At 41.4% G+C, this 20,285-nt stretch overlaps 2 protein-coding genes across 3 annotated transcripts; both read right to left on the bottom strand.

Moving 5' to 3' along the window:
* Nucleotides 1-29: 29 nt before the first annotated feature.
* rgs22 (regulator of G protein signaling 22) lies at nt 30-14,073 on the bottom strand. Its single transcript, XM_086219128.1, has 23 exons — nt 13,980-14,073; nt 13,869-13,897; nt 13,727-13,789; nt 13,395-13,556; nt 13,192-13,277; nt 12,522-12,673; nt 11,835-12,432; nt 11,531-11,692; nt 11,190-11,367; nt 10,782-10,904; nt 10,558-10,659; nt 9,136-9,330; nt 8,367-8,459; nt 7,786-7,973; nt 6,753-6,915; nt 5,326-5,490; nt 3,464-3,532; nt 2,838-2,996; nt 2,082-2,261; nt 1,807-1,989; nt 1,561-1,704; nt 1,229-1,328; nt 30-915 (listed from the first exon to the last, which is right to left on the bottom strand). The coding sequence occupies exons 1-23, from the start codon at nt 13,999-14,001 to the stop codon at nt 818-820; spliced, it is 3,414 nt and encodes a 1,137-aa protein (XP_086075254.1). The 5' UTR covers nt 14,002-14,073; the 3' UTR covers nt 30-817.
* A 332-nt stretch (nt 14,074-14,405) lies between these two features.
* fbxo43 (F-box protein 43) lies at nt 14,406-20,255 on the bottom strand. Of its 2 annotated transcripts, none has more exons than XM_086219121.1 (6): nt 20,076-20,255; nt 18,424-19,270; nt 17,531-18,283; nt 16,530-16,632; nt 15,206-15,400; nt 14,406-15,029 (listed from the first exon to the last, which is right to left on the bottom strand). In XM_086219121.1, exons 2-6 carry the CDS (start codon nt 19,209-19,211, stop codon nt 14,781-14,783), a joined length of 2,088 nt encoding a protein of 695 aa, XP_086075247.1. In that variant the 5' UTR covers nt 19,212-19,270; nt 20,076-20,255; the 3' UTR covers nt 14,406-14,780. The 2 variants fall into 2 exon arrangements, with proteins under 2 accessions (XP_086075247.1, XP_086075248.1); XM_086219122.1 differs by lacking the exon at nt 20,076-20,255 and adding an exon at nt 19,828-19,878.
* Between the last annotated feature and the right edge of the window lie 30 nt (nt 20,256-20,285).

The following is a 20,285-nucleotide window of genomic DNA, read 5'->3' as shown; positions in this document are numbered from 1 at the left end:
CTCATGACAACCACAAAGAACACGAGATGGATCAGTTTTAATCAGAGAAGTAACTGTAAGTTCCCAGCATTTCCACTGTTATTTCAATGAGTGTAAAACCTCCAGCACTGGTAGAATAGCTGAAGTAATATAGACGTGTCCTATTTCTATCATAGCAGGTGAACAGCTGAAGTAGAAGCTCATAGTGTATATATTCTCTACATAGTGACACTACTCATGCCAGTGCCAAGTGCAAAAAATACTGTACATGTTGGTGGATGTTTCAGATGCAAGCCTTTAACCAAAATGTTTTTATATACTATTGTTTCACAGTGACACTGTTCTTACACCTCTTACCCAGATGCCAAACCCTCATGTTGTTATTGTTGCTGTTTATATTGTTATTCCAGTGAGAACCATTTAAGATTTAAGTCCAATGCCTTTAAATGGATGATATATTTAGAAAGCCCTTTTAATAAGAAAATAAATATGTTGGACTATGTGTGTGTGTGTGTTTAGTATATTTCTGTATACCAGAACAATGAGTTACATGTGTCTTCACTAGGGTGAAACTCGTCCTCTCAGTCGACATGAAAATAAGATGAATCTACACTACGATTGCAGTCAGGTATTATTATTATTTAGTGAGATGGAGTTATTACAACTTTGTCACACATGGTTTAAGAAAACACACCCTTCCAGCTCTTCAGCAGGATGTCAGTAGCAGCTCTCAGCTTTCGCTCCAATAACATTTGACACCTTCAGTCACTTGCCATTGAGCTGCAAGCTCTGCTCCCCCAGCAATGAGTGTTTACATCTTCAATGTTCACTTCCTCTCCTATCTATTACACGCTTTACTACCTGTTCTAGAGGAGCGACTTAAAGGCTTCCGGTGCTGACTTCCTGCTGACGTCACACTGCAGTCCGAGGAATAGACTGGAAGAGAAAGTTGGACCTGAACATGTTGGCAAATTATTCATTATTCATCACTGAAAGAGACACATTCTTGTTTATATGGTAGGAGGACAAGTTGCAAAAATGAGATAAATCTGACACTAGGAGGGGGCCGCCTGGACAACGCTTTGGCTGCCAGGCAACAACAGAATTGTTGGAATGACTATGTAATTTCAGCAGTTTAGTTTCCTGCTTTTATTTGCTTGGCCAATACCAGAAAGTTGTCCAAAGATTAGGGAATGTTGTTAAGACAAAGGAGGTGTGTGTGTGTGTGTGTGTGGGGTGGGGGGAATACCTGAGACTGTGGGGAATGTGGCTTCCTTCTGACTCTGTTTCCTCAATAACACCTCCTCTCTCTTCAGAGCTGCCAGATACTTGGAGTAGGACCAGGACAACTGAAGGAACATTTCCAGAAATCTAATCAAATATTTTGTGATTTTAAAGATAGTTTAATTAGAGTGTTTCTCCTTTACAGTTGAAAATGGCTTGTTTTGACATCATGCCATAATTTATGTTTTTTTTTAAAAAATGATTGTGTCTATGTTGTGTTTATACCTCTCAAATCTCTATCATCCCTCATAAAACACAATGTTTCCCTGTTGGGAACCTAAAACCTCAGTTTCTTACAGGCTGTGTGGAATAAAGCAGCTCTCTGCTATATGTCCTTGACGGCCTCTTCTCGCTTCCATCTTGTTCTTCCTTCATCTCATCTTCATCATCATTCGTCTCTTCCACCTCTCTAAAACAAAGACCTGGCCGCTCCACCACTTCCTATAAAAAGAGAAACAACTGAATTGGTGTTTACTGCAGATGTTATGATGTAGCATTCATTGTCACATTGCTATTGCCTTGTCCTCCCTCTTGACTGCTCACCTGGGCTCTTCTCTCTTCCTCCTTCTCCTCTTCCTCCTCCTCCCTTCTCCTCTGTCTCCGCACTTTGGCTCTTTGTTTGGCTCGTCTGTCCTCCAGCAAAGGAAGGAGACTCTCTTCTTCTATGCTACACCTCAACTCTTGGAACTCTGGCCAGAACTTCAAAAGCTCACCGAAAACTGACATCTATGTAGACAGAATGTACAGGAAATGATACAAAATGACCCTCATTGATAGACACACACAATCTTTCTCTCTCTCTCTCTCTCTCTCTCTACCTGTGCCTCTCTGAAGATGTAAGGTCCCAGTGTGTGGCGTTTCTCCAGAATGTGCTGAGCATGTTCAGGGGGAATGTCTATCTGCAGGGCTGGTGGCATGGACGAGTTGATAAAGCAGTTGATAATGGTTGTGATCTTCTGCTGGATTGTGGCCTCATCACTGTGGGAATGGCAAAGGTCCTGCAGAGGAGAGTTGAAGGTTACCAAAGCAACCAGGAACTTTATCCAAGTCCCCACTCCTAACAGGTTCTAGAGATAAGATCAAATAATTGATACCATCTAGTACTATCGGTTCATAAATGTAGCAAGTTTTAGTGTGGCCAGTAGGTGGTGATAAATTTCAACACAGCCGTGTCCAAAATATATTCAGGTAAATAATATTTTTCAAACTACTTTGCTCAATTTATTTTACAACATTTAAATGCCCCACTTGGTATCTAATTCTGTTGAAATCCCTTCTAACACAGGCTACAGTTTGACTTGAAAGGTCAATATTTTTGAGAAACATTTGAAATTTGTGCCTGAAGGAAGGCTGCAAATGCTGTGCACTCTAAAGCACTGAAAAAATATCTTTATACATTTGGTACAAATGTAATTCAAAGTGCAAATACAGACATTTTGTCATCCTCCGCTAATTCCTTCGTAAGTTGATTTATAAACTGTTTATGCTCTGCTAGAGAGGAAAGTAGCACACAATGAAGATGCCAGGCACATTTCTTCACCCTGAGTGACCCGTAGTAATTTAGCTTCAAGTACCTTGTACCTCTGCACCTCCAGCCAAAAGAGCAGGTTATTCTCCATGTAGGCACCCTTCAGAGAGACAAAGTGCTGGAACTGCAGACATGTAACAGGGTTGAGGAGAATCCGTCGAAATAGTAGGATCTCTTTGGAGGAACTCATCCACAAGCCCTCGATCTGCAGGTAGGAACGTTTGGGTTTTAAGGACCCTGTAAACTAGAAAGTTCTCCCTGGGCTTTGTAAACATTTGCTACAGTCTTAGCTCACTGAGATAATGATACTCTTCCTCCTTAGAAAATCTGGCTATTGCCAGTGATGAGATAATGATCGTAAAGATGAGCCATAATTATCTATGAAGACTCCTTCCTGTGATCATCCTACTTAAAATGTGAAATGTGCATGTTTTATATCTGTGTTCTGATGAGAGCGGAGCTGTAGTGACTATTACAGGAAGGTTAGTTATGCTGATGCATTAATCTTATTTATCCTGGATCCCATTTAGGAAGACTAACCTCAAGGCCAAAAATGGTGTTTGACAAAGCCAGCGCTCAAAGCCAAGTCATGAACTAAATCACACATGTTTTCAGGCCAGGAAATGCCTTATTTCTCTCCATTCAAAATATCCAGCTTCCCTGTCTCCTTACCTTCCAGGCTTCTCTCCTCGTCTTGTGTTGCTGATAGGCGTGCTGCAAGAGTCTGACTGCTACTTGGGACTGACACACACACACACACACACAAATCAGAGACAGAGTAAACAACAGGAACACTGAACACCTCTCACATCTCTTCTGATATGCGCTCTCCTGTTCCATGTCACTGCAAGTAACTTAAGCTCCTTCTCCTTTTTGTCATTTCACCTCACCTCAGAATTTATTTCCTGTGTTCTAGTTTCTCCAAAGTCCTCCACACAAAATCTTTACTTTTCTGATGTCTCCTCTGTCCCCTCCTCTTCATCATCTCACATCCCTCTCAGTGTGTCAGGCTAAACAACTACTCAGACTCATTACCTAATGACAGGATCCTTGTGACTTTAAGGTACACTTGAGACTGTAATGAGGCACAGCTATGGAATCTTTGGTTCATGTGTTGCCACCTGATGAGGCAACCTGAGAGAGAGACTGGACAGTGACAGTGTTTCCTGGTTTTTGTGGTCTGACTTCTTATCTCTCTCTTCTGTCAAGGCCACTAAGACAGTAGGAAAGAAATACTTTAACAGTGCTTGGGAACTTAAAAAGAGTACTGTTCGAAAATGTCAGGGTTGGCAATAAGTCCAGTGTAATAAACAATGTTTGCATTTAGTAAAACCCCAAAATATTAACAATTTCTCTAAATAGCAAACATCCAGGCCCCAGATGTCTGTCAAGTGTGTCATCCATCTTATTTACTTCCCGTTTGACGCAAACTTTAAAGAATGTTTGCCTTTTTTCATCCGTGTAACTTTGCAAAGATCCTGTCTCAGAAAGATGCAGAAAACTTGTACGTTCATCTGTTTCTTCCATGTTGAATTACTACAATTAAAGACTCTCCAGCTGAACCACATTGCTGTTGCACATGTACTGACAAGAACAACAACAAAGTATTTATATATAGATATCATCTTTTCTGCCCTCGTGCTGGATGAAAAGCAGAATATAATTTGACACTCTTCTCTCTTTGATGGTCAAGCATCATGTCTTAAAGAGCTCACCATTACCTTAGAACAACAACAACAGGCTTACTTCTTGTTCCTGAAGAAGGATAGGCAGCAAAGCTTCAGCCATCAGGCTACCAGTTTCTTGTCTTAGTCTGGGAGGTAGGCACCCTCCTTAGATTTAAGAGGAGGCCTAAAACTTTCCTTTGAGGTCAAGCGTATAGTCATGGCTGCCTCAGGCTTGTCTTGAACCATCACCTACTTGTGCTGCTGTAGGCTGTCAAGGGACTTGCCATTATGCACTGAGCATTATTAGTATTATTTTCCTTGCCACCGTCACCTAGTGTTTTCTCATGTGTTAATGTGGGGTCTCTATAGATAATACTGTATAGAACAGCTTTTTGTGATACGCCTTGGGAAAACTTCTGCTACAATTTGGCACTACGTGAAGAAAAGTTACTTGCACAACAATCCAATTATTTGCAGCTGTGAATAGCTCCTCCCCTCTCCTTTGTCTGGTATGGGTACACTTTGAAATCTCTATTATTCCACTTACCGACTGTTTTGATATTCATGGATTTTGTCACTTTGCAAACATGACTATGGGACAAAACCTGTTTAGAATTAGTTTGTCTTTGAGATGTCAGCTTGAAAGCGCCCACCCTGGAAACGCCACCTTTTGTCTATTTATTGTGAAATTATCAGGTCTAACACCAGTTTGCCTGAGAGCTAATTTACAATTAAAAACCTCCTAACCATAAGAGGAATGAGGGGGTTTTGTTGAGTCAGAGAAGGTCAACTGAAGGATTCTACTGTTACAATCTTACAGGATTTACCCAGTATGGCTTAAAGTCAATTATAAAGCAGGATGTCCACCTCTGGTTTGTTCTTCTGTCGTTCTGTGAACTCTGTGGTGGCCAGAAACAAAGGCAGCCATGTTCTCTCAATGTGACACCTCACAATGTCCTGGATCTCCATGATAACCGTGTTTGAGAGACACTTAACAGTCAGATGCTCCAGTCCACCTGCCAGACGTAATATCTACACACAGGGAAATGGAACACAAGGAAAACATGGTCAAGACTAGGCTGAGGGAGGCACATAGAGTATAGATGGCTTAGCCAACATGTAAGTCTTCTGTAAACCCACATGAACAGATGAGGAGGGGGATGAACTCAAGAGAACAACTGTCCACAGTGGGAAACCCAACTGAAAACTTTTCTCTTTCCTGACTCCTGCTGTGCCCCTCACCATTCCCACAATCCCTCTGTTCTCTTGATCTCCTCTGTCTGCTTTCTGTCTTCATTCATAGATCTGGCTTTGTCCTCTTATTTATATCTCCTTTATATTTTCTCTCATCTCTTTATGCACTCACACTGGCTTCAGAAATGAGAACCAGTCAAGGAATGGAGTGGGAGTCAGTAGATGAAAGGAGGCCAGTCTGCGAGTGGATGACTGAGTGACTGAAAGAGGGAAAGGCCAAAGCAGTAAAGCTGTCACTTTCTCTACAGCGCTCACGCAGACAAGAACCAACGCTGAGATTGCAGAGCCGCAGCCAGACCCCATCAGCAGATCGGCATTGGAAGTGGAATATGTTGATCAGGTTGATGGTATTTATGAGATGAGGATGACAAATGACAAACGTCATTCACCGGAGTTGAGTTCTTGTCAATTTATACACCTTAGTTCTCACTTTCAACCCAGTGAGCTACAAAAAATATCTTTCAGTCAGGGATTTTCTCCAGGCATAACCTTTGTATAACCCATGTATGTATTTGAAATAAGACCCGAAAATCTAATCTGACCCATGGCACAGTGTCCCATCGACTCAGTTTATCTCTACACAGCATGCTATCCTGCAGAAACTTGGTCTGACTAGAGATGTCATCGTTACTGAAGCTGATCCTCTTTGTCTTCTGAATCAAAACCACATTCCTCTCCTCCTCCTCATTTTAATTTCAGCCTTGTCCTCTCACCCCCTGATCTCCACTGACGCCCTGCTGTCAAAGCTTTCAGCATGAAGTCTGCAGGCAACCAGAAGAAGGGAGATAGAAAACTGTGTGTTCATCAGATGTGATGTGAAAACTCAGCTGGAGCTCACACTTCATCTTGGGATTGTCATACCAGGGGCAATATGTTAAGCTCCTGTCTTTTGAATGCCTCCCCAAGACTTTGACCATAATTCAAACTTAATGAAGTTGTGACTAAACTAAATTATGCATGTGTTTGTATGGTTGATTTGAAAGAACTGCCAGGAAACTGAACATGCTGGGACTTTGAAATCACAGGATTGGCTGATGTACTTCATTCTGCTGCTCTGCTGTGGCTGGGCTGTTTGAGCTGAAGAAGTAATTCCTGTTGAGATATTTGTTCACAATGTGAGAAGATCTCCCTTGTCTGAACGCCTTGTCTTTCAGAGGAGTCCTCCTGTACTGCTCCATGTCAAGCCAGCATCTCAGATGGATACTGAGAAGAAACACAGGATTGGAGCATACAAGTTACTGTTAACACACTCAAGTTCATTGTATTGGTTCACTTTGTCTGGTGAAGAAGTTTTAATAATTATATAGTTGTTTGCGTTCATATGGCACATTTCATACGATGTTCTTCAGGGTAAAAGGCAATAAAAAGGCAACAACATAGCAAGGTAACAATAATCGGCCAGTGTGAACAATGCAGCAAAATCTGTTTCATTCACAGATTTGTAAACCACAGGAAGCATTTAAAATCTGTTCTCTGTTGTTGAAGAGGTTTTACAACAGGCGAGTTAAAGAGTGAATCTATTGCCTTCAAGTTTTGTCCTCAACTATACAATAAATCTGGCCATCCAATACTTGATCTCAGCACTTTGTGTTCACCGCATTCAACTCATTGAATGAGTTGCAGTCATAGCTTTGTCTTAGTTTTTGTTGCACTTATAGTTTTGTCACTGGATGCATATATAGGATCATTATTATGTTGTGTGATGCCATGGACAGTCAACTATAAAAGCTAGTTTAATATTCCATATACATGAAAACAGTCTATCCAGAGTTGATTAAACTCTGGCATCTACAACCAATTCACGTTCACATAGGCTCTTCTACATGTCGTGATTCGGAACTAATCATCTTTCACTTCCATGTACACACGCCCGACTCACACTTGCACAAACCTCTGCTCTAATAGGTTAAGTTGATCCTAAACACGCCAGTAAAAGTCCCTTACAGCATAACAGTGCCTCTTGATATAAAGCTTCTGGTTTTTCCTTTAATTTGTTACCCATCCGTATGTATAAAGTAGAGGATACGGGTCTTTCAAAAGAACATCAGTCAGATATACTGGTGCACACTTCACCTTGCATCCTGATTCTGAAGGAAGGACATAAAGTGGCCAATCTCACTTCGGTGGCGAAGTAAGGAACCTAGTCGGTAACCCTGATATTGTGGAGACACATTGGACCAAGAGTCAGATGCCCTGGGACCCGTTGAGACTAAAGAGGGTGCAGTAACAGGAGGAGATAGCATGAACCCGCCTTCTTCCATCTGTTGAGAAGATGGAGCCAAAGAAAGACCAGATGAAGTGCCAAAGAGAAAAATAAGGTGTAGAACAAAACTCTTAAAGAGCAATTTTTCCACATCACATCATGTCCAACGCTGCCTTTAGATGTTCTAAAGTCACTGTAAAGCTTAGTCAAATGGATCATTTCATCCATATAAAAGCACTAACACACCATCATTCATGCCAAGTAATACAGTCTTGGAACAGGGGATAAGCAACATTGTTACTAAGCAAAACATAAAAACTGGGAAAAGTCCGTTTTCACATTAATATTTACATTTGCTGTTTTATGATGGCAGGTGTGGGTTTAATGACTATTAACTGAGTAGCGGCATGATATACAAATCAATGTGAGGCATTAGTGAATGCTAACAGACCTGTTTCAGTTGCTGCCTTGATTCTTTGTACAAACTCTGGAGTTCCTTGTACTCTTCACTGTTGATGCAGCGCACCTCCTCATACACACACACCTGAACACACACAGGTACATAATAACAATCATGAGGACATTATATTGCGTTTCTGTGGACAATCCTGACACTGACCCTGAAGCTGCAAGAGTGTTTTATACAAAGACGTTCCAGCAGAGTTGCCGTCAAGTTAGGTCAGTTTGATTATAACGGCCTGAAAATCACAAATATATCCCAGAGAGCTTTGCACTCAGTTTCAGCTAACATTGGCTGTTTGGTTGACTTGCCTCAGAAAGGCGGGTCTTGTTTGATGAAAAAAATCCCACATCAGCCAGGCTCCAGAAGGGAGCGGTATAAGATGCCGCTAGTGGTGAGCCTGCGATAGGTAACGCTTCTGAGGGATGTCTGGTTTGGTTTCTGTATCTGTCTAAGTGTTAATCCAAATTAATTCATGAATCAACACAGTTGGAAACATGCTATGAAGGGGCTGGTTTGTGGTTAAATACAGACAGTGCACCTGTGCTGAAGTGGAAAAAAGAATAAAATCAGAAAGAAGACAGAATAGGGAAATTACCTGAAACTTATGATATTAACAATATCATAATACTAAAATATCAGATCAACATAACATGTAGCATCATTTAAGAATAGTTTCAGGATCAGTTTAGAAGAAAAAATGTACATCCTCAAGTGGACAAAAGAGACATGAGCCTGACTGTAAGTGTCGAGTGGTTACCTGCTGGAAAGATTCTTCATCTCTGCTAACCAGGAGCATCCAAGGCTCCAGCAGGATGTTCAGGATGTGTTCCTCAACATCATCAAACAGTTCCTCATAAGCCGGCATCAGCTGATCATACACCCCCCTCCTGATCCCCTCACTGACCCCAATGCTCCGCCTAGCAGAGCTGACAAGATAAGTGGAGTAAAGGAGCTGAAGAGAAGAGAAGAGAAGAGAAGAGAAGAGAAGAGAAGAGAAGAGAAGAGAAGAGAAGAGAAGAGAAGAGTCTGAAGTTATAAAGATGTCATCACTTCAAGAGCATGTCTCCCTATGTGCACCATCACTTTCATCATTACCACTGTTCGGTGCTCTCATACAAAATATTCACTATCTCTCATCACTGTTGCCATCACACCACATAAATGTCACTCATTTAACCCTCCTGGCCACAGCACCATGGAAAGATCATATAATTCCACTGGTGAACTCAAAGGTTAACTGAAGGAAAAGAGATTTCACTGTTAGCTGTTCTGGACTGGACTGTTCTGCTTTCCTTCCTGGTCCAACTGTAGCCAGACAGGGTATTTCTGGGTGACTGGACTGGTGTAAAGCAGGTGGTGGGGGGGGGGGGGGTCTGACTCACTTGTTTTTATGAGTGTTTAAGTCTCTCCACTTAGTGAGGGGTAGTCGGAAGACAGAGGCAGAGAGGGGAGAGGGGAAAGGGAGGGCAAGAGTATCTAAGTAAGACAGTTTTAAGATTCATCTTTAGAGCTGGGTGAGGCGTAGTTTGGGGAAAGTATATGGAATGCATGATGTCAATGTCCTAAAAAAAGCTGAAGGGAGGTGATGTATATAAAATCTTGGGTTCATTGTCTTTTAACTTTAAATATATGTAATTACATCACAATTATTTATGCTTTCTCTAAGCAATAACAGTTTACATCTCTCTGGGTATTGTATCCATCTTCATCTCAATTTATCTTCGCTGCAGAAAATATGAGTCACACACAAACTAATCTATATTTTATTACTTTAAACTAGTTTGATGTTGCTCTGAGTTGTCCTTGGCAACAAAGACTTAGAAGAAAATTAAGGAACGTTACAAAAAAAAACAAGCATTCCAATATCTGAAATGGTATGTTGCTATTTTTAAGGATGGAAAATGACGTTATGCTCAGAGGAACGTTATGTAATAGGGAAAACCGTACGTATCACTAAGGTAACAGAGACTGTCTACTTAACCAGAGTGAACTTGAGTGATGTCTGAGGAAATGCAGTTAGAAACTGCAAAAAAAAAAAATGCATATGTGCAATATATTTAATGGTTAACACTGTACTTTTGCTTTGCTTGATTCTTGTTTGTGCTAAATGACAGCCAACATTAGTTTTTAGTTAGTTGCACACGTGTGTGTGTGTGTGTGTGTGTGTGTGTGTGTGTACCTGTGCCTCTCTCTGAACTCTGTAGGTGTCCAGACCGTTCTGGTAGAACAGCTCATGATAATGCTGTAAGTCAGTCCAAAAGTAAACTGCATTCTCCCACAGCTTTAACAAGATATGAGTGTTTGTTACATCACATACGACTACACACAATACTACGAAGAACTTTCTTGCTTTTTACATGTTGTCACCAACTATTACAGATCCCAGTGCGACTTCTGTTGTACCTGGTTTCCAGATTGTTCACAAAAGTGTGTGAAGTAAAGGCCGGCACGTGATTCTACACAGAGAGCTTGGAACAGCTTTTCCATTCTTCGGCTGCTCAGTAATTGACTTTTACCAGAACCTAACTGATAAAAAAAATGTGAGTTTAGACAAGAAAACGAGAGTGCAATAACAACATAAAAATGAAGTATAGAAATCAGCAAATAAAAAATGAGATCCACATACGGTACATACTCAAGGCAGTATCAACCTCACACCAGTGATTTCACCTACCACTCAGCAATACACACAAATGCAAAAACACTCCTCTCTGTGTTTTTGATTTCATGTCAAATCTTATTTCAGAGGGCGCCCTTTCCCACCGTAAAAGTTTTAATACACTCAGTGGTGTATCATCCCAATGCTACTACCTGTGTATGGGCAGTTTGTGGGGACTGCCTCAGCAAGGTGTCACAGAGGACGGGCAGGGTCAAGGAACCGTAGTGGGGCTGCATGCCTGAATGAGGCCTAACTCTCAGCTCTCTCAAAAACCCCATATGAGATGAGTTATCTGCCTGAACATACTGGGATGTCCAGAACCGAGGAACCCTACAGAAAGAGAAAGAGAAAGAGCTTGTTACTATTGGCAAAATGACTGTATATTTTTTTATCCATCCAAGGGTCAGATTTAGTTACTGATTTGAGTTAACACAGAGATAAATACAAAAACATTGACATTAGGACACAAAAGGTAAACCATCCATATTCTCACCAGTAGAAGAGCAATGACTCTTCAAGGTAAGGCTGGGCTGACTGTAGTTTATCTTGTGTCCAGCAGGGGGAGGTAGCCAGCCCCAGTCTGGAGAGCAGTTCCACGTTCAGGATTTTCTGGCTGCTGCTTAGCAGGTAGCGGCTCCTCATCAAGCCTAAATAGCTGATCCCAATACCACAAGAGATTGGAGATGCATTTCCAAAAATAAGTATTCTAGTTTCTTAATTCTATATCAAATGAGCAGTCTGTTTCTGATTAGTTCCCTGACTTTGAGCCAAAATCATAGGATGTCTGTAGCTCTCACCTGTCGGTCCGCTCACTGTGCTGTGTAGTTTTCAGTCTCTCTGTATCCAGCCAGAGATTCAGTAGTTTGTCTCCTGGTGTCCCTCGCAAAAACTCCTTGAATTTGTCCAGGCCTGGTCTGTCGTCATAGCAACGAATATCAAGGCCAGTTTGGTGCTCTATGCCCCTCCTCCTTACTGTCCTGTTTGTCTTACCCAGCTCTTGCCTTTCTTCCTGTCCTCTGCCTTCTAGACCTTTCTCTTTCTCGACCTCAGTTTTTTCTCTGTGCTTTGTACAGTTTGTGAGGTCCCGGGTGTTTGCCTGTCTCTGTGCATCCGACATGACCGCAGCATCCTCAAGCACCTGCTTCACAACTTTGTCAGCTAGGTACTCCAACTGTAGTTCAGAAGAATCACAATTCAAAAGACCCACTTCATTGAAATCAGCTGATTCCTGAATTTTCTCAATTGTTTCATCACAGGTAAGTGAAGCCAATGAGAAAGAGGAATAAGTAGATGGTTCAAAACCAGTTGAGGACCAAGTGGATGATTCACAGCATTTTGTGTTTATGTGTCTCCTTTGACCAGAAGGAGATGGAAGGTTATGCTTTCTCCCAGAACCTGTGGAGTGATGACAGAGACTTGATCAGTTTTAATAGTAGAATTAAGCAACCGGGAAACACATCTTAGATGTGCATGTGGAAACTCACCTTGTTTGGTAACTTGAGCATGAGTTGGAATATTTAGGGCGTTGTTGTTTGCATTGTCAAGCTGAGAGTGTGAAAGAGTGGTTTCATACGAGCTGAATTTTTTCCTTTGGATACTGACGTTTGGGGTCCACTGAAACAAGAACTTGGCTAGTCTGTGAAAGATCAGAGAACTCTGATGCACCCCCAGTCACAGTTTACACAAAGCATAAATATTCATATATACAGCTCGTGAAAAATTGTAAACCATTATCTTCCTTCTACTGTATGTGAAGTTTTCAAGTTAGAGTGGGTCACTCTGACATCTCAACAGGAATGTGTCCCTGAGGCTTCTTGCTTGATACAATTAAGCATAGTAAAACAGTGGGGGAGTTAGAGAAACAGTCCTCAGCGTAGTCCCACACCATCCAAGCAAGACAATAACCACAACATACTTTACAGCTAGAAGTCATCTTGGACATTATCAGATAGAAGTAATGAAACTCGGAAAGGGCTGAGTTTTATCCGACGTGTTGTTTAGGTGAATTTAACACAATGTACAATATAGAAATATTTATGTTTAATATGTATGTTTATGTATTTATGTGTGTAAGATTGTACACAAAGTTCACAATCAATGCGGTGTATTGGAGGTAAAGGGAGAAGAAATCAGGTTTATGCAGTTGCATTGTACCTGTATTCATAGTAGCAATTACTTTTAAGGAAATAAGGCAGTCTTTCCTTAATGATCCACTGAATTCCATGCTCCCGCTCCAGGCACTGCAAAGGTCAGGAGACATTCCTAAAATCAACCCTCTGTAGTTATAGCATGAAGTTTCCTCCAACTGCAAAAACAACTGAATTAAACATTTTATGAATAAATTGTTCGCTACTCACACAAACGTTGTAATGGTTGTCCAGTTCGGTGATGTCATGAGTGAGGAGTTGTGATTTGTTGTGTAGCGCTGATCTGATTCTACTGGAGACAAACTCAGCTTCCCTGCTGACCACCTCAAATTGCCCAGTCTCCTGGTTGTACAGCAAAGCCTGGGAGAAAGACTGGGAGGCAAGAAGTCATAAATTAGTCTTTATTACAGAATTATTTGTACATATGTAATTTTTTTTTTAAGTGTGTGTGTTTAGATATGTGTATGTAAAACCTTAACCGTAACCATTTTTTTTGAGTGTGCCCCCCCCCCAGCCAATGGCATTTAAATGTGTGCATTTACCGGCTGACTTAAGAAGTCATTGAGGTAGTGAACGAATAAATCATCAGAGTCCAGGAAGTTGTCCTGCATGTAAATACAACATGTTTAGTCTCAGGAATATTAAAAAAGCAAACAATGGAACTTTATGAAAAACTGTACTCACAAAACTATCAGCAGTAACATGGGGAAACTCTTAAACAGAGAAAGTAAGACTTACAATGTGCATTAATTCCAAAAAAGGAGGGTAAAAGATTTTTTTCAGTACCGCTCTTACCTGTTGAACGTAGTCTGTACATTGTTGAATCTTAAGGAATTCAAATGTCTTGACAGGCCAGGGAAAGCCAGTCGCAACCCTTGCTGTAATTATAGACACACTGCAGGTTGCTATGGAAGTGGACTCTTTCAAGGGGGGTGGGGGCGGGGGGGGGGGGGGTAAAAGTTTAACCAATCCAAAGAGAAATAAGTAAACATTTGTATTTGAGCTTGCTGTTCGAGTACATTAATCATTTCTATGGCAATCTTTTTGCATTATGATTCCAATCTAATTCTCAAATGTAGTAAAAAGTAAAAGGGCTTTGTTTTTGCCGTTAGGACAATATATGATCAGACCACTAGATGGCGCCAAAGACTTATTAAAAATTCATGGGTACATGTTAGTGACAACACAAATATCTCTTTACAAATGAGGGCACAACATATATGAATATAAAAAAGTCATTTATTTAAAACTAGTCTCAAAAACACACTGTAGAAGTTGAAAATCTTAAACTGGAAGTCAAAAAGTCACTAGTAGAAAAATGTATATGGAAAAGTACATCAACCACAGTTAAAACATCATCTGCTGTTGAGACTTCTTCCACATTCATAATTAAAAAACATACAAGAATTGTGTTGAGAAGGTGGGACATACATAGATACAGTAGGCACAAAGACAGTTAGGAGTAGAAAAGTTGCTCTTATGGCAACAAGTTTCCTTATTGGCAAGTCTAGTAGTCATCACCATTGAGTAGTAAAAATGTAAAAAAACAAAACAAAAACAAAAAAACAGCAAATAGGAATGCACTTCACTCTCTGCTCATAGTCTCCTAATGTTTCGCTTGCTTTGAGCACTTCCTGGAAGTAGTATGTCCTTCCGGCGGCAGCCTAAAGACTGGCTGACGCACTCTCTAGAGCCATGGGAAGCACACAAGCAGGCTGTACAAAACCGGAAACCACAGTCAGCTCTGCTGCATACCCCCTCCCCTTTCACTGAGTGACACCTTGCAGGATGCTGACAATGAGGACAAGGTTTGAGGCACTCATCACTGAAGAGGGTTTTGGCAACCTGAAAAAGGAAGAAAAAAAATTACTTTAGATTTAGTGAATATCCTTACATTTGCATTTACTAAAGACAGTATGAAGTTTTATCAAACCCAACCCACCGAACAGCAATCAGTACCATGAGTTTTATGAAAATGTATTCATGTGAATATTAAAGAATCTTACAGATTTGAAACTTACTTCTAGAAACTTCTCGCGTTTGCTGCTGCTGCCAGAGTGTAAAGTGCTGTACTGTGATGGGGTTACAGTGCGATTTCCCGATTGTGGTGTGCAGTAGCTGGAGGTCCTGGACTGGGGCTGAACCGTCTTCAGGGCTGACCTCTTCAGCAGAGTCAGTCTGGTCTCAGCATCAGCAACTTGGACAGCAGGATCAAGCTAGGAGACAGGAGCACAAAGTTAGAAGCTTTTCTCCACAGTCAAAGGCCTACTCACAATAGGTCGCAACCATGCCCATCCATGTTTAAAGTCTGGTTCATTTGACTAATGTGAGTTCCCTTTGGCCATGGTGAGATTAGAAGAGGTGGGCTACAGCAGAGTACATTTGGATGGACAGTGGCCACCCACCTAGCTGCACATGGGCAAGTAAGCAAACTCCGACAGACAGTAAAAAAACAAACCAAAGCCCTGATACAGTGTGATGAGTGGCACTGCAGCAAGACGAGCGCATTAGAATATTTCCTGCGCCGCTTGACTCTCGTGTGTTGTTTGTATGTTGGACCAAATAGTAACCATTTGGAGTGTGAACTTCTCAACGCTTATAATGTGTGTGTTTTACAACATGTTATAATATGTAGAGGACCTGGCTGTCCTGTACCACTCTTGTGATGATTCTCGACTGAATATCGGACTGGATATTTAACATAAGCCTGCTCAGGCCCAGATTAGTGTGAGTGCAGGCCAGGGGGTGATAATCGTACTTCAGCATAGTAGGGGGCAACCTGGTCAAGTGTCAAGGTGCCAGTCTACATCTTTCCCGTCACCAATTTTCTTCCTGTTAAATCTCACTGGACCAAAAAAAAAAAAGGGGGGGGGGGGGATTCTACACTGCTAACCACATAACATGTATTAGAAAGCATGCCCTTAATCCAACATCTAATGTAAAAAAACAAAAAGAAACTTGCTTGGGGCAAACATGCTTTAAATGAACATTTCAACTTTTTCCTTTTAAGAAATGAGATTTTTTTTCCCCCACCTTCCTCCCAGGGACAGAAGATAATGTGCATGTACTCTTGAGCCAGAAACCCTTATAGACCTGTTGACCACTGAAGCTTGGTGTGATGAATGGTAGTCACTGGTAAAGTCATCTCATAGATAAGGTTCTAGATCTGGGTTGGTCCAAAAGTAATCCTCCTCATCCTCCCTTACAAAGTCGGCCATAATTAGGAGTAGCAGTCACTCTTCTAGTGGTCAAAGGTTTGGTTGGCCAAAGGCACAATGGGGTGTTTGAGGTGCTGCATGAAATCACATTTCTCAACAATATGTTTTTTTTTCTTTTTTTTCCTACCTCAAGAGACGCCTCCAGTTCAACCAGGTGAATTCCTCTCCTGATGCTAGCTTGCTTATCTTTCTGGATTATTTCATTCCAGCTCTTACACACCTGGCCGCACCTGCCACACAAATCAAACAATCAAATACACATTGGGACCAACATTTTCTACCCCCATTTTACTTTTAATACTTCCTGTTTGGTCATTGGGCTGTCACAGATTGGCTATCACAAGCCTGGTTTCTCCAGGCTCGCCAATTTTAGTGCCAGGAGACAAATGAATATGACAATGGGATCATTTCAATCTAAATATAATGACTTTTGTCTTTAGCATGAGTGATTTAGTAGATTAAACACAACATTTGATTTAAAACAAACAAGCATTTCTCTTACCATTAAAATCATAACGGTTAAAATCACAATTTTCCAAACTCTCAACCCTAAAACCCTGAAGCTCTGAATTCCCTACAAAAACTTGTAAAGTTTGATTTAAATGTTATAAGGACTGCTTGATTTTGAAAAAAAAAAAAGAAAAAAGATCTGGTTGCTGATTCTGGCTGGTATTGCAAATGCAATATTAGATGGAACACTAATTATTACATTACTACCATTTTTATTGAAAATGGATCAACATTATCATTGTGCTTTTTGTGGGGCACTATAACCCAAAGATGTTTTCTTTGTCTGTAGAAAATGCGTGGGCAGGGCAACTATGTAGCACCACAATATTTATTACAATAAGCCTTAAATATTGCATCTTCCTGTATTGTTAAAAAACTGCAGGTCATATTACAGTTTCTATTAATTGTACAGCCCTAAATTCTAATTTAGAAAATGGTCTTTATTGATATATTTAAATAAAGACAATGTCTGATATTAGAAATTGTCTTTGATATATTTAAATTCAAACTGAAACCTCTGGGAGGTAAGAAAGCCATACCGGATCAAAGATATGACAAAAATATATTTTGTAAATGAATCAGAGCTGAGTTTATTTTTTGTAAAGACGAACTCCACACCTGTAGATGGCCTCAGTAGACAGGTGGCTGAGGATGAAAGCCAGGATGTGCCGGAGGTTCCTCTTCTTCAGCTCTGTGAGTATGTCCACCTTCCCCAGGCCCATCTTCCTGCCGATCAGCCCTGCCAAAGGCATTGTTGTCCTAAGCGTCATCGGGGTCTCAGCAAGTGCTGTCGTGAACTTCAGCTGTTCTTTTAGACTCGGACTTTGGCCAACAAACATCTGGGCCCTCTGTTGGCACAAAGCATGCACCAGCTGCAAAGCTGGGGTCAGAGAAAGATTTTCTGCTGTTATGTTGTGAGGGGTTGCATCTGAATTATTGGGGGATGTGTCTAAGGGTGGCAGGTTGTCAGGCTCTGTGCCAGTCACTCTCAGTGGAGTGGCACAGTAGTGTTTCACAGGGGCCAAACCATCAGAGTTCATGATATCACCACGTTTAATAGAGCGGGCCTTGCAAGGGGTGGTTCCATCAACAAAAACCTCATCATCTTTATAACTATGGTGAAGTTGATAACATTCACGCTGTCTGTCCGTCAGGTCTTCCTCAGACTGAGAGCCTCCTTCTTTTAGTGTAGAAAGTCTGTGCTGACGCTGCAATCGAGAACGGCGTTTGGCATCACCCAGATTAGGGGTTTCACTCGTTCCTCTGAAGGCAGACAGCAGAAACTCCTGAAATGAGCCATCATGATCAACCAAGGAGTCTTGGGATTTATCAAGGGTCAGGGAGCTGAAACCACTGTCTTCACACTGGGACCTGTTCCAGGGTTAGAGGCAGTCAGTTCAGACATCTTTTGGAATCACTGAACAAAATGTGTAATTCTTTCTTTTCCCAACTGTTCAGCTGGGAATATTTACCACTTAAATGTATGTTAATTGTAAATACAGAGGACATACCTGATGCATTTGGGTGTATGTGTTGATGATGGTGTACACAAGACACTTGAGCTGTCATATACATCCGTGACACTGCTGACTGGTGATTGAGAGTTTTCCTTCGACGAGACTGGCATGAATTTGCTTAAGCATGGCATTTGGACAGGGAGTTGATCAGAGGCAGAAATGTTCTCAATGAAATCTGGATTAGAAAATGAAACTTTTCTCTCTATACTGGACAGGCGGTTACCATCCTCAAGAGTGGAGGTCCTCACTTGAGAAAATAGGAGACGACGTTTCCCACCTGATAATGGGAGATCCTGCTCAAAGTTTAAAGTGCTTAATGTTAAAGTTGGTGGCAAATTGTCCAGAGAGCCAAATGACACACTGAGCCATTGCTCAGACGTCGCACTGATGGAAGAGTCAGTCCCTCTGATGCATGGTGATCTTGTGCAGTCTCTTTTGATATCTGTGGTGGGTTTGCTCAGAAGAAGTCTGTGTCGCAATGAAACATTTCTCTTGTACACTCTAGGCGTTTCACACCAGTTTAGTGCTAATGGTCGCTGCACCCTTGTGGAGTCCTGGCCCATACATCTGACTGATTCTCTGCTCCCAGGTGTAACAGAGGGTCTGAGGTTCTCTTTAGGCGTCCCACTGATGTCAACTGAAGACAAAGATCTAGAGGAGTCCTCTCCACTGAGACTCTGTGGACTGTGGAATAAACCAGAGTAGCCACTGTCCGAACAGTCATAACAGTGTTTGCCTTTGCAGTCATTGTGGTAGGCATTTGTCTCAGGGGTACACTGCATTGTCCTCCTCTTTTGTGTGTCCTCCTTCCAATGACACAGATCAGATGATGTAAATTGACCTGCAGACAACAACAACACAAAAAGGGGGTCATAAATCTTATCTGGGCTGACTGGGAAAAATGTACATGCAAACTATAGTATGGCATGGTTATACAGATAAAAACAGAAATAATGACAGGATATTCAAAGTCATAAGTCTATGGAGGTTCATTCAAAATGAACTCACTCATAAAAGCTGAGGTAGGTGTTGGATGGATACATCTTTTTGAGTATAGTGGACATAATTGAAGAGATGTGTTGCAATAGATGAAATCATCCAGTCAGCTGGTTCAACACTTCAAACATTCTCAGCTGTTTCATTAGCACTGCTACGAGAACGAGGGCTCCCGGTGATGCCGCTATTGAGCGAGTTATAGCCGCCAAAACCAAATCCAACCCCGGCTGGCTGCAGACCCCTGGGACCAACTTGAATGCTGACAACGGGGTCTTAATCTTACACCGACTTACACAGCATGACATATGAAAAATGCCTGGGATACAAAGTACCGTCAGGTCCAATAGTGGTTAAAGTCATATGTAGCGTTAGCCAGCGTGCAAACACACAATTTCCACTCACTTTTATGGAGACATACTCTTAAAGTAGATTTTCTTTCTGTAACCCGACAACTGAATCGTACAATGTCCGTTAAATTAGCGAGTTAACGTCATTCTAAAACAGGAAGTTAGCACTTCAAGACCCATTAGCCAGCTCGGTTTGCCTGTTTGGTGGTAAAGTTAATGGTGGAAGCAGATCTGAAAAAGGTGTGTAGAAAAAATAAAAAATCCAGATATTTTGGCATAAAACATAGGATTAAAAACACTTACTTCAAATTAACATTCATACGCCGCCGAACGTCGGTAATATTGTTTCCTCAAGCTCGGTTTCAGGCCCCAGCGTGCTCCCCAAAGTAATGTTCCAGCTGGCTACATGTTCAAATACAGGCCTCCCATCGCTGATCTGCTGCAGGCCACGTTTCAAATTTGGAGCCTTCTTGAGAGGGCGTCACGTGTTTCCGCTTCAGCTTTCGCCTGAGC

This window comes from Aulostomus chinensis, chromosome 11 (genome assembly GCF_037954235.1).
Source record: "Aulostomus chinensis isolate RoL2024-O1b breed Wild chromosome 11, RoL_Achi_v1.0, whole genome shotgun sequence".
In the NCBI taxonomy this organism is placed as follows: domain Eukaryota; kingdom Metazoa; phylum Chordata; class Actinopteri; order Syngnathiformes; family Aulostomidae; genus Aulostomus; species Aulostomus chinensis.
This window is presented reverse-complemented; position numbering and strand designations above follow the sequence as displayed.